The sequence below is a fragment of the Nelusetta ayraudi genome, unplaced genomic scaffold (assembly GCF_046127955.1).
Source record: "Nelusetta ayraudi isolate G7.1 ecotype Tasmania unplaced genomic scaffold, CSIRO-AGI_Nayr_v1 ptg000020l, whole genome shotgun sequence".
Lineage (NCBI taxonomy): Eukaryota > Metazoa > Chordata > Actinopteri > Tetraodontiformes > Monacanthidae > Nelusetta > Nelusetta ayraudi.
This window is the reverse complement of record NW_027466070.1, coordinates 1,130,365-1,148,390: the sequence shown is the minus strand read 5'-3', so window position 1 is coordinate 1,148,390 and position 18,026 is coordinate 1,130,365. Positions and strand designations below refer to the sequence as shown.

The following is an 18,026-nucleotide window of genomic DNA, read 5'->3' as shown; positions in this document are numbered from 1 at the left end:
AAGGGACACGAGTTAAAGGGTCGAAGAACGTTTGAAGTTTAGAAAACAACCCACAGTAAAACAAAGTGGTGCTCTGATATCCAAACTATCGTCATAAATATATTTATAATATTTATATTACATTTACAGAATACCATAAATAGCAGACATTGCGTATTCTATAAACAAATATAAATTACTTAGGCACACTTTTTGTCTTGGTAACAATCACAGTTGGGCTGGAGGAGGCGGGAGGTGGTGTGGGTGGGGGGTCTCACCGCCATGTTACGTAACAGTCAGGATTCATAATGCAGACTTTTTCTTTTTGGCCCCGCCCACTCGTCTGACCTTTGCTGACCTCTTCCTCCTCCCTGGCTACGCCCATCTGTCTTACTGCTTCCCCACCTCGACCTCAACCCGGCGCCGAGGAGGTGTGGGGGTCAAGGTGGGGCGGGGTAGGGGTAAAGGGCCACAAGGGGGCGGGGCTACCTAGTTTTTTTGTGTGTGTGTGTGTGGGGGGGGGGTTTCGACGCATTTTTTTTTTCTTAAAGGTTGATGATGACGACGACGACGACGACGATGATGACGTAAGACGACAAACAGAGCGGCTACGATATCTACAAAGAATATACATGTTATTAAAAAAAAAAAGTACAGTTAATGATGATAGAAACAGGCAGAGCAGTGGGTGGGGGGGGGGGTCGGACTATGGTAAGAGTCTACAAGTCCGACTCGGGCATATCGGGCACGTCGGCCATCAGGTAGCCGATGCCGTAGCGGCCGTTGGGGGCGGTGTCGGCCTCGGGGTCCCCCCCTCCCCCGCTCTGCTTGCGGTAGATGCTGTTGCCGGGCGGCGGCGGCGTGGAGGGCCCGTCGCCGGGCGCCTTGCCGCGGAGGAGGCTGGCGTCGTCGCCCTCCTCCAGCTGCACGTCCTCCTTGATGATGCGGCCCTTGGTGTAGGAGACGGTGGAGCGGGCGCCGCCGGCGCCGCCGTCGTCCTGCAGGACGTTGAAGTAGCGCAGGCCGAAGACCAGCGGCACGGGCGCCACGGCCATCAGCACCAGGGAGATGCACATCACGATGCCCCACGTGGGGAAGGGCACCTTCTCCTCAGCGGCCTGCGGGGGTGAGACGGAGCGTCAGTGTACACACACACACACACACACACACACACACACACATAGGCCTGAAAAAAACCTAAAAAAAAAACCCTGTTGTTATATGAATCATCAATCAGTTTGCCTGGAACTGACAAACGGTTCTGCTCGACTCCTCCCAGTTGTTTTGTTGTTTGTTTTGGATTTTACCGACGGCGCCTTTAAGATGGAACTGCAGACCGTGTGTGTGTGACGTACAAGCGGGGACCGCCTGATCTGGAGTAAATTCAATTTGACACGTGCTCGATGTTTGTTTGATAGCTCCAGTGCTTGTCTTCATCGTGGACAAGACTGCTTTTGAAAACAAGCTTTAGCTTTTCAAAAGCTCTGTATATAAAAACCATCAGTTCCTCTTTAAGAAAATTGCAGAGAACTAAAAATGTCATCATACAAAAAAGTTAAGGGCTCATGTTAATAATCGACTAAATAACCTTTGGCCTGTAAGACCTGATTGGTTCAAATCATCATCATCATCATCAAGACACTCTGGCCATTACTTTGGCGGCCACTGGCCGCAGCAGCCAATCAGCTGCCTCCTCGCTGGACAAATGAAATTAAGCCTTTTTACATCAAACGGCTGCTGGAGCTGCGGACCGCACACATCCTGTTGATTGTCTGCAGGTTGAAAGACAGCCTCAGCAGCCCCCCCCCCCCATACCCCCCCCCCCCCCACCTTGTTCCCGGCTGAACCAAACCCAGTTGACTTTGAATCCTCTCATTTGCTTTCAACTGCTTCCAGGTGTTTTGAGAACCTCTGCCCCCGCTGATCCCTCCACCCCCCCCCCCACCCAAATCCCCCCCTGGGACGACTCACCTTGTCCTCAATCCAGGCGCTGTAGCTGGGCGGCGTCATGATCAGCTGGATGAAGCTGCTACCCAGCAGCACCAGCAGCAGGATGGGCGTGATGAACTTCCACATGTAGTAGTAGAAGCGGTACGGCGTGAAGCCCAGCATGTCCTTCAGGTCCTCGAAGAACCTGGAGAGAAAGAGAGAGGAGGGCGGAGTCAGCAGACAGAATATGATGAGAGGCAATTTTGCTCCTATTCTGCCATGGAAACCAAAAAAGGACTTTTGTTCCTTCTTAAAAAACAGACTTGCAAAGTCATTGTGACCTGATTTTACATCTACCTAAAAAGAAGCCCAGGAGAAGAAAAACCAGATTCACTTTTCGCCCATTGGAAGGTGCAGGGCTGTGGCGCACTCACTTGTCGATGCCGTAGAACCAGGCGATGGCCACGTTCTCCAGGATGACCACGATGAGCAGCGGCAGCGTCGCCGAGTAGTCGTCAAACATGGTGACAAAGTAGTTCCCCGAGCGCTGCACGAACAGGAGGCCGATGGAGAAGGCCAGCACGCAGCATCCCACTGCCGAGTGGAGGTGGGGGGAGGGAGGAGGGAGGAGGGAGGAGGGGAGGTCAGTGCACAGTACGGCTAAGTGCAGTCTTCCATTATTAGCTATCCAAATGTCTGTCTTTGGCAGCTAAGTTGTTGTCTTTAAGAGACCCGCCCACTTTTCCATTGACATATTTCATCAGCTGAGTCACTCGCGAGGCCGTTGGGAGGTTAAAAAAAAAAACCAAAACCAAAACAAGGGCGAGGCCTAGTCGGCCTGGCGAACCTGTGAGGAGCTCCTTGCGGACTTTGAACGTGTCGACGAGCGGCGTGAGGATCCCCTCGATGGTGCCGAACATGCTGCCCAGGCCCAGGTTGATCAGCATGAGGAAGAACATGACGGACCAGAAGGGCGATGCTGGGAAGTGAGTCATGGCCTCGGTGAAGGCGATGAAGGCCAAGCCGGTGCCCTGGACGGCCTGTCAGCGAGGAGGAGGAGGACAAGGAGGAGGAGAAGAAGAAGAAGAAGGAGGAGGAGGAGAAGAAGGAGGAGGAGGAGAAGAAGAAGGAGGAGGAGGAGAAGAAGAAGAAGAAGAAGAAGAAGGAGGAGGAGGAGGAGGAGGAGGAGGAGGAGGAGGAGGAGGAGAAGAAGAAGAAGAAGAAGAAGGAGGAGGAGGAGGAGGAGGAGGAGGAGAAGAAGAAGAAGGAGGAGAAGAAGAAGAAGGAGGAGGAGGAGGAGGAGGAGAAGAAGAAGAAGGAGGAGGAGAAGAAGAAGGAGGAGGAGAAGAAGAAGGAGGAGGAGGAGGAGGAGGAGGAGGAGGAGGAGAAGAACAAGAAGGAGGAGGAGGAGAAGAAGAAGGAGGAGGAGAAGAAGAAGGAGGAGGAGGAGAAGAAGAAGGTTATTTTTACCTAATTTGAAGTGGCCTCAAGTCTAAATTGTGCAGGATGATGTCAGCCTGCCACTTTCATCTGCTCCACATTCAAACCCTCCCTGTAATTTGGCTAGAGGAAAAAGAAAAAAACCACAACCCTCTTCCCCTTTTACTAGCGCTGGATTCCCTCGTACCTGGTTGAGCTCGTCCTCGATGCTACACTTGTCCAGGCCCAGAGCGGTGTGGTTCATCCCCGTGCTGGTCGTCACCTTCTCCATCATCCTGCTGTAGTCGTCCGCCGTCGTGATGTTGACCTGAGGGAGGGGGGACAAGCTGCTGCCGTTCCCCAGCAACATCTGCATCCGGGACATGTTCCTGTAAGACACCGTTCGGGCGAAACTGCATAACTTCGCTCCCACTTTGTTAACTGTCCCTGACACGACTGACTGACTGTATTTCAACTAGCAGCTTTTTTTTTGTTTGTTTCGCTGCAGGAAGCTCCTTGTCAAGCTGCGTGTTTGCAAAAAGATTTCCTGACTCACTGTTCACATTTTTTCCGGCCCTCGGGTCGTGTGCAGGTTTGAATGAACTTCGGCAAAAAAGAAATTTGCAGCTCATGAAAAATGTGATCAGTTTTAAAAATTGTTCACATCTCTACTCACATCTGTTTTACATTTCTTGCATTTTTTTCTTTTTTGTTTGACAGAGCATGGGCTTAATTTGGCAACATATACTGTATACTGTATGTATATAGCATAGCCCTGCGATGAACCGGCGACTTGTCCAGGGTGTCAACCTGCCCTCGCCCTAAGACCCCCGTGACCCTGAGGCTCGGGAAGAAGCGAGTATGGAAGATGAATGAATGAATGTATATGTATATATATTATACAAATATATGCATACACATATATGTGTGTATATGAATACACACATACAAATATATTACATTCAGATATATATGTATATATATATATATAACTATATATATATATATATGTGTGTGTGTGTGTGTGTGTGTATTAGGGGTGTTAACAATTAATCGATTATCGATTAATTGTCGATTAAGAATTGAATCGATTAAATTAAATTAGTTGCAATTTTTGACATTTTTTTTACACTGTGTTTTTTTTTTTGTTAAACCTAGAACAAGTTACTTTTACACAACTTTTTTTTTTTTTTTGAAAAAAACTGTGACTCATTAGAAGTCAAGTTAAAGTCAGAGGATAAATGTTGAGGCTGTTTTACTGTCCTCTAATGTAAAAATGGGTCACATTGGATCCTCAACATCATTTAAGGCTTCAATAATGAGTTCCTTACGCATTTTTCATCGGGAAATTCAGGTTCTCAGGAAAAATCGCCGCTTATCAATTAATAGTTCATCAATCAATAAGGTCAATCAACTAACAATTAATGAATGAATTAATAATTTGCATCCCCAGTGTGTATTCACATACATGTTTCCATGTCATTACTTTGGCCTTTTGCAGGTGCTTAAAAAGAAGAACGTCTCCTTCACTTACTGCTGGATGCACTTGCTGGTCGTCATGTTGGCCTTGGAGCCCAGCACGGCGAAGACCACCAGGGTGGCCAGCACGGAGGTGAAGAAGTTGATAAAGGACACCAGGACGGCGTCGAAGTGGCAGTTGTTGTCCCGCTTGTTGTAGCTGGAGAAGGCGATGACGCCGCCAAAGCCGAGGCCCAGCGCGAAGAAGACCTGCGTGGCCGCCTCCCGCCACACTTTGGCCTCCAACATGATCTCCAGCTGGTGACACACACACACACACACACACACACACACAAACACACTTTCGGTCAACAGAATGGCTCATGTTTCAATGCACATTGTGTAATAATTGCTGAGAATATTCATTTTTGCCTTAAAATTGTTCAATTCTGCTTGATTAAATGAGCCAGAATGCCTTAAAATTCCAACACTGTGACGCTTCAGTTGTTATTCTATGTCGTGAGCAGATTGTTAGCATGAAAGAGCTTCAAGATTTAAGTGCCGCCATTTCATTTTCATCGCTGCAACTGTTTTTCCACAGCTAATATTCATCATCATTAAGCACAATTTTTGTTGAAAAGTGTGTGTTTATTATTACAATGCAATAACAATTGAGCAGATGCAGTTTTTTTTTAGCTGAGGGGATTCGTGTGTGTTCTGTTTATTGTTCTTTCTCCAGTCTGGACGTCTGGACTTGGCTGTGCGAGACCACCGCGTCGCCTGTCGTCTGCGTGATTTTCAGCGTTTTTTCAACAGCGACGTTTGGCTTCGCTCAGCGTGTGGTGGTGCCAAATGGCAGGTGACACCCTGACAGAAGCGGCCTGCTGCGCGCTCTGATGTGAACGCTGCTGCAGGAGAGCGGCGGCGAGGAGGAGCAGGCGCTGGAGGACTTTGATGCTTTTTTTTTTTTTCCCTTTTTGCGTCGTTTGAAGTCATAAGACGGCGGCAGGACTTCACGAGACAGACGCGCCGCTGCTGCGAGCCAGCTTACATAAGGCCTCTGTGACTCCTGTTTCCATGGAGCTCTCACAGCCTGGGGTCCTATTGGCCCGTCGCTGACGAGCAGCCAGCCTATTGCGGCGCACATGTCATTTTTTTATGCCTTTTTTATCCCCACAAAACAGCGAGAGAACTTCAGGTGGCGCCTCAACGCTCCTCTGCCGTGACTTTCGCACTCGCCCGCCGCCTCACCTTGGGCGTGAACATGTGGCGAATCCCGTCGAAGGAGCCCTCCAGGAGGAGAGCCCTCACCAGGAAGCAGATCAGCACCACGTAGGGGAACAGGGAGCTGAAGTACATCACCTGCAGGCACGAAGGAGAAGGAGAGCAGAGAAATTCTTGTTAAAAACTTCCAGACGGGCCCCACAAAAAACGTCTGGGCGTGAAGCTAATTAGAGGCTCCAGACACAACAGCTGAGTTTCATTGGGACGTCCACCTGGCTGGAGACCCCACAGAGGGCGTTTAGTAGGAGGAAGCCCCCTTCTTTGCATCACTTCCTGCTGGGAACTTTAGCTTTAACTGTCCTCGGCTCAAGTTCTGCTAAAACTCCCAGCGCAGCGACCCACCAGCCAGCCAGCAGGAGGCCCCTAAACCCCGCCTACTTTCCCTCTAAAGGACCCTGATTGGTCCAGTCATAAAAACCTTGCCGAGTTGGGATTTTTTTTTTTTTATGTGTGAGCGAAATCTCCACCAGTCCAGCACGTGTCCACCAATCAGGATCCATTACCATTGCGGAGAAAACGGATTCAATATAGCGTAAAATTTGTGCGACCTGGCTCGGTGGGGGGTCCGGGTCGGGGTGGGACCGGGCCCGGGGGCCTTTTGTCCGGCCACCGTGCTAATTAGACAGCGGGACCTGCTCAGAAGTGAAGGCCTCGTGGAAGACTGGGCCACTGACACGTCAGTTTACTGCCGTGGGCAGCGGCTCGTGAGTCAGAGGCTGTGTATGTGTGTGTGTGGAAAGGGGTTTGCGTGGGAGGAGATGGGGGGTTGGGTGATGTCTGCTCTTGGAGGGAGGAGCAGAGACACTTCAAGCTCGTAAAGAAAACTTCAAACCGTGGTGGAAGAATCGCTGTGGCACAAGCAACCATGTTCCTCGTTCAGGTAGTGAAATGAAAAAAAGGGGAAATACTTTTTTTTTTGCAACAGTGAGCACAGTGCATCACCGCTCACTTCAGACAGGGAAAAAGAAATTGAGCCGCAAACGCGACAAGTGGTTTCCCCCAGCCCCGGTGTGAAGCGTGCGCTGTGGGTTCGCTGAGGCTAAACAGGCTTCAGAGTGTGTGGGATAAACGGAGACATTCTTCCAGCAGAATAAATAAAGTTTTTTTTTTTTTTTTTTGAAACTCACTGGTCACATCAAAACATGTGAAGGCCACACAGCCAGAAAGCCCCCCCCCCCCCGTTAATCAATCTCAGGGCGTAGTAGCCTCAGAATGTTGGAGACACTGAATGGAGTGAACCTCGGCGGCATTTGCCATCCCATAATGCCACGCCCCCCTTCTTGACACGCTCTTGACAACCGCCGCCAAAACCAAAAAGCGCGCGTGTCACCATGGCAACCCACGCGGCCCGAACCCCTTTTGGAGCCCCCCCCACACACACACACAGTGAAGACGAGGAGCTGTGGAGGAGGCTTAGCGGAGATGCAGATGGCGGCAGGGATATTTCTTTTTTTCTTTCCTTGAGGGAGCTTTGTGAGCCTCGGACTGAGCAACTGAGCAGGGCATTAATATTCTTTTGTGTGCGGCAGCGCCGGTTCAACTTCAAAGACGCCCCTTCGAGTTTCTGGCCGGGCCGACTCGAGGAAAAAAAAAAAAAAAGAAAGACCATTCAGAGCCGACAGACAGTGGACGGAGGGACCATCTGGCCCCAGACTGAGGCTCCTCCTCTGTAATTAGATGTCGGCAGAGGGACGCTGCCTTCACTTTCTCAACTTCCTCTCGTGGAAACACCTTCAACCTGGCACTCAAGATGCAACCACCAATTTGAAAAAAAAGGGAAGTGTTGAGGAAATGATGAAAGTGACTACAGTGGACAGACTGACTGTGTGCCTGTCTGTCCGGCTGAGCTCCCTGTTGGTCAAAGGCGTGACACTAGACGTCATCCACCATTGGCTGCCGGTGGTTTGTCTTGGTCTAAACTACTTGGTCCAACTTTCCACACACTAAACACGATTGATCGGATGGATTCCTAAAATGCATCAGCGTAACACAATGATTGTGTAGTATTTCACTGGTGTGTTTCAGCCGGTGCAGGATTGAGGTGTGGCACAACACAGTCTGCCTGATTTGATTGAGTTTTTTTTTTTTTTTAAGAGTCAAGCGTTGCTACGCTATCGTGTTCTGACTAGTTCGGAATACTTTGCCCTCCTAAAAAAATAAGGCTTCTACCCGTTTTACTTCTTTTTTTCCCCTTTAATTATTTCAATCGAACGCTAGTTAGTACCGTTTTTCCACACCAAAATTAAAAAAAGAAAATTTGACAAAAAAGTTGACTTCCTTCAGTGCTTGTTTGAACTGAATTGCTGCTGAAGGCGACAACCTCCAGTTTCTGGAGCCTCCGACGTCTCGGACCGGCTGCTGCCGTGTATGTAATTAGCGCGGGGCCTGCGATTCCACCTGAAACACGACTTCTGCATCCCTGTGTGAATGTGCCTGAGTAGATCAAATGCAGCGGGGGACTGCGTGTTCTTCCTCCATCTGACTCCGATTTGCCGTCTGGCAGAGGCGGAATTGTGATGAGATTGTGTCGAGTTGTGTTTATCGGGCAGGTTTCTGGCCAGATGGCAGCAGGTGCGGGCGCGGAGGGAAATGAAACTGTCTGTCAAGGCTCAGCGCCGCTGGTCCAGATTACCGCACCTCTCGTCTCATTGTGGAAGCGCATTCTGTTGTTTGTGTCTGCCGCCGCTTTTCGGGGGCAAAAAGAAAGCGAGGGAAAAAAGGCGAGAGCTCCGTTGAGCCGAACAGCGCAGCAGAAAGCTGCCGGGATAAGATCAGAGCTGGGAGCAACGTCTGACGGGAGAAATGGAAAATGCTCATTTAGTCTGGTGGCCGCCGTATTTTCCACACTGGCAAATAAAGGTGGTAATGTCAGAGCAATAACCCAGACAAAAAAGCATCTGTTCACATGTATTCCTGCACTTTCTTTCTTTTTTTTTCCTCCATTTTTCCTCCTTCTGCACCTCTCTGAGGCTGCACTTTGTGACGTCACAAAGGGTGCCTCTGATGCCTCCACCAGGAGTCACTGATTGGTCCAGTCTCACTCTTACCGACTGCTAATTGTTCACATTGGGGCCTTTCACGACCAACCAAGGACGGTTCGGGCTTGAAATCACGCTGTTCCATTGTGGAGAACATAAAAAGCGGGCTAACGAGCTAAACTAATGAGCCAAAACAGGCCAGAAGTGCAGAGTCAAACCTTTGGCAGCTTTCACAGAGACCTTTTTCTCCGAGGAGCTGTATCGTATTACCTGATCCCCACATTTTGCTGTAAACCGGCCCAGTACAGTTAACGGCGAATCAAAGCTTCTGCCGGGGAAGATTAAAAATGTGTGACGTTTTTTTTTTTTACCAATTATGTTGAGCTTGACTGAGACCGTGGACGGAAACGGGCTAATGCTTGTCATATGATACGAGAACAGAGAGCGTAATGAGAGCGATCACCTGTGTAGAAAAAAAAGAAAGAAAAGAGAGCTGAGGAGGAACTAGGTGAGTTTTGCAAGCGAATGCCAACCTTTAGCCAGTGGGCTAATCCTTCCGGATGCTAGTCACGCTACTGTCAGCTTTGAGATAAAATAAGCTGATCCGTAATCACACACAAGGAGTCACATGAGCTCTTTGGAGGGAGGCGCTGGGGGGGGTCATATCAGAGGCTAAATCATTAGGAGAATTTGTCAGCAGGTCTGAAGAGGCTGCTAAGTGTTAGCACCAAAGTCGTTTTTTTTTTTGCTAAGTAGGTGTGAGAGGATTGTACAAAATGCTTGGCAAGAAGCGGCCTTTTGTTTTTGTCCGTGCTCGCCCGTTTTTCCCGGGTATGAGAGTTATATTTATGAGGGCCGAGCTGCCAGGTGTTATACAACCGGCTGTAGTAAGTAAGCCTCCGTCTTTGTTTGTTTTTTTCTCTCTCTCTCTTCATGTCCTCACTTGCTCCCTTCCCCTGCGTCGTGCACACGACTCGTCTGACGGAGGGCTGCCTTACCTTCCCCGACGACTGGATCCCCTTGATCATGGCCAGGCAGACCAGAATCCAGGCGGCCAGCAGGGCCAGGGTCATCTTCCAGTTGAGGCCTCCGCTGTCGGAGATGCTGTCGGAGATGTCCAGGGCCTGGCGGTACCAGTAGTAGGTGGTGGCCGAGCTCTTCTCGCACTCGGGCACCTTGTCTGGAGGACGCAGCGGCAGCACAAAGTTTCAGCTTGACGTTCGCGTACCTCTTTTTTTTCCACTGCCCCGCCCCCCCACACACACACACCCAAACAAAATAAAAACACACAACTGACGACCGGCTCTCACATGAGTTAGAGTCGTTCTTGATGAGCGGACACTCCTTCCATGGCAGCGGGTCTTGGAAGGATTGGGAGAAATAGAAGAGGCTCCAGCTGATGATGACATTGTAGTAGAGAGCCACGAAGAAACACACCTGCGGGCCAGAGACACACGAAAATAAAACATCTCAGATGACGTTATTTTGACAGCAGCCGTGCCGATGACCCTTCAAGGTGATGATCCAAGCCAGACTCACCACGCAGCTGGCGAAGCCGATGCCGCCCAGCCGAGGGCTGATGTAGTTCCACACGCCGATGCTGCCCCGGCGGATGCGCTGGCCCACGGCCAGCTCCAGGAAGAAGAGCGGGATGCCGATCAGGATCAGCAGGATGAGATAGGGCACCAGGTACGCACCTGCAGGAGGGAAGGAAGGCAGATAAAATTAAAAAAAAAACAAAAAACAAATGCAACATTTTAAATAAGCAAAGCAGACCACGAGGCTAGGCGCAACATTGTGCAAGAGTTGCATCAGACGCTTTCATTTTGGCGGCAACCTTTAATGTTCTTAGTCATCAGGAAGTGGAAGCTAGCATGTGGTTTGTGTGATTACCATCTGCCACGTGGTTCAAACAGAGAAGCCTCAAGTAAACTGGCAAGCCGAAAAAGAGTGGGATGCCGATCAGGATCAGCAGGTTGAGATAGGGCATCCTGAGAGGGCTTTTTTTTTTTGAAAATTCAAAACAGTATCTGTGTCTGTGTTTCCATAACACACAAATAAGCGTACACAGACATCTGCTGAGCTACAACAGTGCGAGGCGCAATCAAACAATTCCGCTAAGCAGGAGAGGAAAGGAAAGGTGCAGAGGGAGGTCTGAAATTACAGTAATCAGACTGGGATTACTGGAAGGTAGCAATTCCCCTCTGAAATTTCAGAGCCAAATGGCTAGATGGTGTGTGTGTGTGTGTGTGTGTGTGTGTGTGTGCGCGCGCGCGCGCATAATTGCTCGTGAGCAGGACCGGGACCACATGACGACTCCCAGCGAACCAAACCATCTTTGTTCATCTTTGTATCTGGAGATGGCCGGTGGTCACACGTGCTCATTTTAATATAATGTGCCCATTTTTCAGTGTTGTCCCTGAACGCAGCTTGGCTTGGGTTTTTTTCAGCTCACATGAAAGCGCCTGAGAATCTACGACATCGCTTCAGAGGCGCCACAAACCAGTGATCTTTCATCAATAAAAAAGAGAAGAGTGTGAGTAAAAATTCCACACTTCATTTTTTTGGCAGTCACGCCCATAGACTATGGTCACGCCTACACGTAAGAACTGACGCCGCGCGTGTGTGTGTGTGTGTGTGTGTGTGTGTGTGTGTGTGAGAGAGAGTGAGAGACGCTGGTGTGTACTTTAAGGTTGGCGCTTGTTCCGACACGGCATGTTGTTGCAGGACGCTCGTTCATATCCCCTCCTGACTCTCGCCGTCGGAGTCGCTCAAATACCGGAAGCGCACGATTGTTCTCGGCGTGCCCCTACAGTCAGCGAGCGGGCTCAGCTTCTGCCTCTGACACGTCGTCTGGTGGAGGTCCGCGGAGTAACTCTGGCCAACGGACCCCTCAAAACCCCCCATTGTCTCGTCCCGACACCCCGACTTTGATGCCGACGGTCCCGATAAGGGTCCATTTCATCGCCGTCCCCAAAAACAGCGTCCCACTTCCTGCTTCCCGCAAGGTGAAGGGGGTGTGGTCTCTCGTCTGACTCGACGGTATTTTCAGTTAATCCTTCCTGTTTCCGAAGGTCTTTTTTTTTTTTTTTTTTTTTACAATGACCGCATTTTTCTGTCGCAGTTGATTTTTTTTCCCCCAGCACAAAAAAAAACCCAAAACATTTTCTGCTACCGCATTGGCTGATCTTCAGCCCACACTGACGTCTGACTGATCCCACACAGTTAAATATTTGATGAGCTTTGAAGAACTAGCGTTTAAAAAGAACAAAAGTGCAGCGTTGTGGCGTGAACGCAGATGCTTGTTAGTAGATAGGAAAGTAAAAGGGACACTAGAGAAAACAAGGGTTTGAGGGGAAAACTGAAATTGAAATTCACATTAGTTTGTCTTATTGATTGCATATTGGACAAACAAATTCCAATAAAACAAACAGCGCTTTCGCTAGCAGTATCTTGATTGTTGCCTTAAGAAAAAGTGGAATTGTCAGTGGAGTTTGGAACTTCACAACTGACGCACAACAAAGGGCGCCAAAAGGAAAGGAGTTTGCCGCCTTTGTTCAAAAAATGACCACCATAACCTTAAAAGGAAATGTGAAAAGATGAAAGGCAGGTGCATGTGTACAAAACACTCAGCACGCTGCACATGGTTCCTGGAGTGGTTAGGAAAAAGAAACAATGTGCGTAAAACGCAGATACCACCCACACACGCACTTGCCTACCCCATTTTAAGTTAATTATTTCAACACAGCACAGTGAGTAGAGTTGTTAAAAACACACACACACAAACACACACAGATACTCACAAAACATGAAAGTGATGTACAACAGTGCACTCGCCTGTGTATTAGGTAATAATTCAGTGTGTGTGTGTGTAATTATGATAAAAATGGCTACTCCTGTGTGCAATCAATTACTGAAAACAAACACCATCTCCTGATAGACTCGCTGGGTGGTTCGGGTTTGAAGGCGCTTTAATAATGCTAATATTTGACTTTAGATTAGCTCGATGACTTAGCATGCTAATGTTTGACAACAAACACTTGGAATGAATTGCAGTCAGCGCTACTGTTCCATGGGGAAAAGTTATACGACCTTAAAACAAACGTGGATAAAATTATTAAGGCCCCTTTCTTGATATCTGATGTTTACGCTTAGCATTCGGCTAATCATTAATGAGAATCCAGATAGAAATTTAATAAGCTAACTCTTGCTGACGACAAACACAACAGATGAATGGCTGAGGTACAATGTATTGGAAATGCTCAAAATGTTGATATAGCAACATGCTACAGTTAGTAATATACTGCTAGCAGCCTAAACAGATGTCAACGTGTAAAAGTTCTGACCCTGATCCCAGCGCTGTAATGAGGCCACAGGATGAAAATCAATTTTATTGATAAGCAGCCTGGAGGTCGAGGGCAAACACATGTAGTTTAGAGTGCAGATGTATACAGGGGTTTTAATTTACTTAACACACCCATTTGACACAAGTGACAGAATGCACACGTGCATCTTCAATTGTCCACTTCACTGGTATGTTCAGAGTTTGGGGACTCCCCATTCGAACTTCCTTTTACACGGATTCCATTGTTTTTTCCTTTCAGCACTGGTATTATTATACGTCACGTAAGCCACAGGAACTAACTCACATCACCACTGTGATGAAACCAAACTTAACTTGGATTATCAGAGTATCACTACTGTCTGGACTACACTGTCTGCGACAGTTTAGATTAATCCTCTTTCTTGGGTCACTTGACGGCTTTGCATAATCACCAGGAGGGAAGTGCATTAACCAGTACCTCTACTGCCAGTATGGGCGGCTCACCATTAACACGGTGCAGAGACTCCTGGGAACTCATGTCTCAAGTCTAGAATCTGGTTGTACATCTGGCGTCACCCGTCAAACTGAAAAGACGTGCGCGCCTCACCATTCTGGTTCTGACACGGAAGTACAAAGTGGAACTAGCTTCATTAATTTTTCTGTTTGCCAAGCCATACCTTTTGTCCTTTGTGAATGTGAGTACTTAGAGACACACCCCTGGATCAGTCGCCTTAAGATGGAGACGCGCTACGCCTCCACATAGGCTTCCTTCTGACAGTCAAGTGTGAAAGGATCGTTCACCTACGTGAACGTGCATGCAGCAAACACAATGCTATAAAAAGCACAGCTATTTTTAGAGCCACCCCCCTTTTTTCAACAGAACTGTGGGAAAAGGCTAAGTTTGGACTCTGATCAAACACCAGAGAAGACAATGATGTGGCCTCAGCCTTTCTCTCGTATCCTCATCTGACCTGCTCATAACAAACCCTGTAGAACCCAAATGTGTTTTTTCTGGACACTACGATACTACAAGTGTAGGGATTTTTCTTTTCTGCAGCTACTATCCTAATTACCTGATTATGGGTTTGTTTGGCCATTAACATCGACCTGAAATATCAGGTGGCTCAGCAGCTTCAAGGTGAAACTTTGGGTCAACCCAAACCCCACTGTCTTACTTTTTTACAGGGATGCTTTTCTCAAAATTTAAATTACCTCGTACTTTCCCCAAAATTTTATAATCCACATGATTATTGTGGAGTTTCTCTGAGTTATGCCCAATACAAGTCAAAACAAGTTGAACTCCTGAGTACCAAAGCATCAGAAAGCGAATACAAAGTGTCTCCATCCTGCTTGTGTGGTGTCGTCCGAGCGTCCGGAAAGACTCGGCAGTCCAGTTTGTCTCAAAACACTGACGTTAACGCTGTGTTTTCACCAAAATATCTGTGTTCGTGTGGATCTCGTGAGCACGGTCTGATTCAGGAGCATGTAAACTTTTTTTTTTTTTTTTAAATAATCAGGGAAGCAAACATCGTTGTTTCCTCTCTGGGAGTGTACAGCAGATAAGTTGGCCAAAAACACAGTCGTTTTGGTACAAATTGGGTAATTCCACATCTTCCGGACACTTGCTTTGAGACCACACAAGTAGCGTGCAGACATGACATGCTTTTCGTCTGGCGGTTTCTTTGTTTTTTTCTACGCTGGAGTGCTTGACCACAACAGATTTCTACTGGGTGGAATTCTTTCCCGCTGCGAAACTCCAGGACGTTTTTTTTTTTTATGGATCGGAAGATGTCACCAGAACCTTGACTGAGATCCGTCTGACCTAATAAACGGGTGACACTTCATTTTCAGCACAAGCAAACCTCCCTGATAGAAAAACACAGATAGAAAAATATTGTCCCATCAAAACTTTCAAGGGAAATGCCCAACAAATCAATATGCACATCGTCATGGGTTTCCTGTGATACTCATTCATACAACATGTCAGCGTGTGGTTTCCCCTTCACTGTCTACAACGGAAGCCGCAGCGCTGCTGCGGCTTCTGCTGCTGCTGCTGCTGCTGGGAACTCACCTCCTCCATTCTTCTGGCACAGGTAGGGGAACCTCCAGACGTTGCCCAGGCCTACTGAGAAGCCCACCTGGGCCAGGATGTACTGGAGCTTGCTGTTCCACGCAGGGCGCTCGTCCTCCTCCTCGCCGTCGGAGCCGCCTTCCTCCACGTCGCGCTCCTTCTTGTCCCCACCATGGTTGTTGACAATCAGCGCGGTTTTCTTGAATGAATCGTCGCAGGCGTCCTCGTTGGAAAGCAGCTCTTTGACAGACTCCGTGACATCGTCGTCAAGCTCTCTCTTGACGGCCTTGCTGTTTTTGGGCATTTGATAAAGCAACGATTGCAAAGGGTGAGGCGTGGAACGTCTTTCCGCTATGGAAGGGCAAGGCCGGCGTGTGGAGAAAAGAAGTCACTGAACTGGACTTTGTGCAAAAGTGCAATTTTTTTTTTTCTCCCCCGCAATTGATTTATTTCTGTCTTTTGCTTGGAGGGTCAGAGAGCTTTTGAGGCACTTTGTGAGGGATTGAGTGTTCAGGAAGCAGTTTTACTTCTTCATGCCTGCAGGGCAGAATGGGAAAAAAAAATGCAGTCAGTCGGGAACCAATGACAAGTGAAAACTGCGAGGCTCTTTGCTCACTTGTTGAGAAAATAAAAATTAGCAGTTTCAACTGGTCCAACTAGTTTTAGTTGAACATCTCACATGATCACACACAAGAAAAAATGTTTTTATTAAGAAAACATATATCTGAATAGATCTGACCTGGAAATTGGAACCTTAAACCAAACACTTCATGCTTATCTTCAAAATCTCGCCACATCAACTAGTTCACCAAAACGTTCCCCTTATTTAGCATCTATCATTTCTTGGGGTCTTTTTTTTCTTCTAATTTTTTTTTTCACACGGTAAAATCTGTGAATGAGATCATCCGCCGTCAGGTCACTGTCCTCGTTCCTGGTGGAACATTAACCCGCACATGGCGGGGACGATCACATTTCCCAGCCTACTGAATAATTGAGGCCATGCGGATTTGCATACGGACCCAAACACTTCCACCACTGCGCTCAGCCCTTTGGGATGGGGAAACCCCCCCGCCTGCCACCCCCAACATACAGGAAGGAGAGCTCAGTGACAGATGGACAGATGTATGGATTCTAAACATGTGCAGGATGCGTTTTGAAAGGAACAGAATTCCACTGGGAAACATTAAATGGTGTGAACGTTTCACCATGTGCCGGTTCAGAAGCGCAACATTCCACCTGATACCTTCATATTTCATCATCCTACCATTGTTTCTCTTGGGTTGATTTTGAACCTGAATAATTCTAACCTAACTAAAAAAAAATAAAAATAAAATCTAACACTAAAAAAAATCAAGAGTTTACATGTCCGATACCCTCATGGCTTTCTCCAACTGGAGGATTAAGTGATTAATAGATTTCCTGCACCGCTCTCACATTAGCCTGCTTTTGTGGAGGAAGAGGAGGAGGAGGAGGAGGAGGAGGCAGGGGGGAATAAAGGCCGTTGTTTCATCATCTCTTGAACGCACCATAGCATCCATAAGGACCAATCAGTAACCTTCACTGAAATAGGAATTTTAAAAAAATCCCCCCGACCGCGATTTTATTTTATTGGATAATAATAAAAATTAAAAAAAAAAATCTCGGTACCCAGCACGTGTCTGGGCTCGAGGCTGATGCTGAGCGCCATGACTGGAGGACGCTTGTCTCCCCTTTACCATCAGCACGTGAGTCAGGAGGAGAGATGACTCAACGGGGGGGAAAAAATGCGGATGGCTTTAGATGAGATGAGAATAAGAATGAAAAATAAAAAAAAATCGCGAGTTTCCTGACGTGACGCACGAACGCAAGCGCATCGGTCGCCCTACGTCCTCCCGCCTTATCTACTAGACATCCGCGTGAGATTTTTCATCATCCTCCGTCCGCATCCTGGGCTCCGTCTCCCTCTCGCTACATCCTTCATTCATTCGCTCAATGACAGAGGAGGCGGAGGGGGAGAGAGAGAGGGCGGAAAGGGAAGGGGTGAGGGGGTGATGATGCTACTCACCAGTGAGGATGGAGCAGGCGATCCCTTTTTCCCCTTCAAGGAATGAAATTGTGGGAGCACATACACGGGGCAGACATGTCCACTGGCGGTTTTGGGGTTGAGCGCTGAGGAGAGTCTGAGGATGAAGTGGCGTGGCCCCTGTGAAAACCTGGTTATTACCGAGGCGGCTACGAACGAGGGGGCGGGGTTTAGTGGCTGTAGGAGCTATTTGCAGCGTGGTGCCGCTTCCGCTCTCGCTCGCGCGAAACGTCGCCCCCAGTTCCTCACATAGTCCCTTAAAATCCCCTACGAACAATTATGTATGGGTTATGTATACATTAGTTTAAGATTCGGAAACAGCGTTTCGTTTTTGCGCTCTCACCCCTCCGCGCCGCGCCACTTGGTACCGTCGACTTACATACGCTTTAAAAACTTCCTCCCTTCCCTTTGATTGAAATACTCTCAGGCGTAATGCGCATTTATTTGTTTACTTATTTATTTTTACATGCCCCCCCCCACCACCTCTCCCACCTCTTTTTTTGTTTTTTTTTTAAATCTCAG

At 48.1% G+C, this 18,026-nt stretch overlaps 1 protein-coding gene across 2 annotated transcripts; it reads right to left on the bottom strand.

Moving 5' to 3' along the window:
- Positions 1–551: 551 nt before the first annotated feature.
- On the bottom strand, positions 552–17,616 carry slc6a15 (solute carrier family 6 member 15). Of its 2 annotated transcripts, XM_076027236.1 has the most exons (12): positions 17,487–17,616; positions 15,443–15,979; positions 10,587–10,744; positions 10,358–10,484; positions 10,046–10,227; positions 6,037–6,147; positions 4,862–5,103; positions 3,536–3,716; positions 2,756–2,948; positions 2,343–2,502; positions 1,951–2,113; positions 552–1,097 (listed from the first exon to the last, which is right to left on the bottom strand). In XM_076027236.1, the coding sequence occupies exons 2-12, from the start codon at positions 15,744–15,746 to the stop codon at positions 699–701; spliced, it is 2,220 nt and encodes a 739-aa protein (XP_075883351.1). In that variant the 5' UTR covers positions 15,747–15,979; positions 17,487–17,616; the 3' UTR covers positions 552–698. The 2 variants fall into 2 exon arrangements, with proteins under 2 accessions (XP_075883351.1, XP_075883352.1); XM_076027237.1 differs by lacking the exons at positions 15,443–15,979; positions 17,487–17,616 and adding an exon at positions 11,861–12,026.
- Between the last annotated feature and the right edge of the window lie 410 nt (positions 17,617–18,026).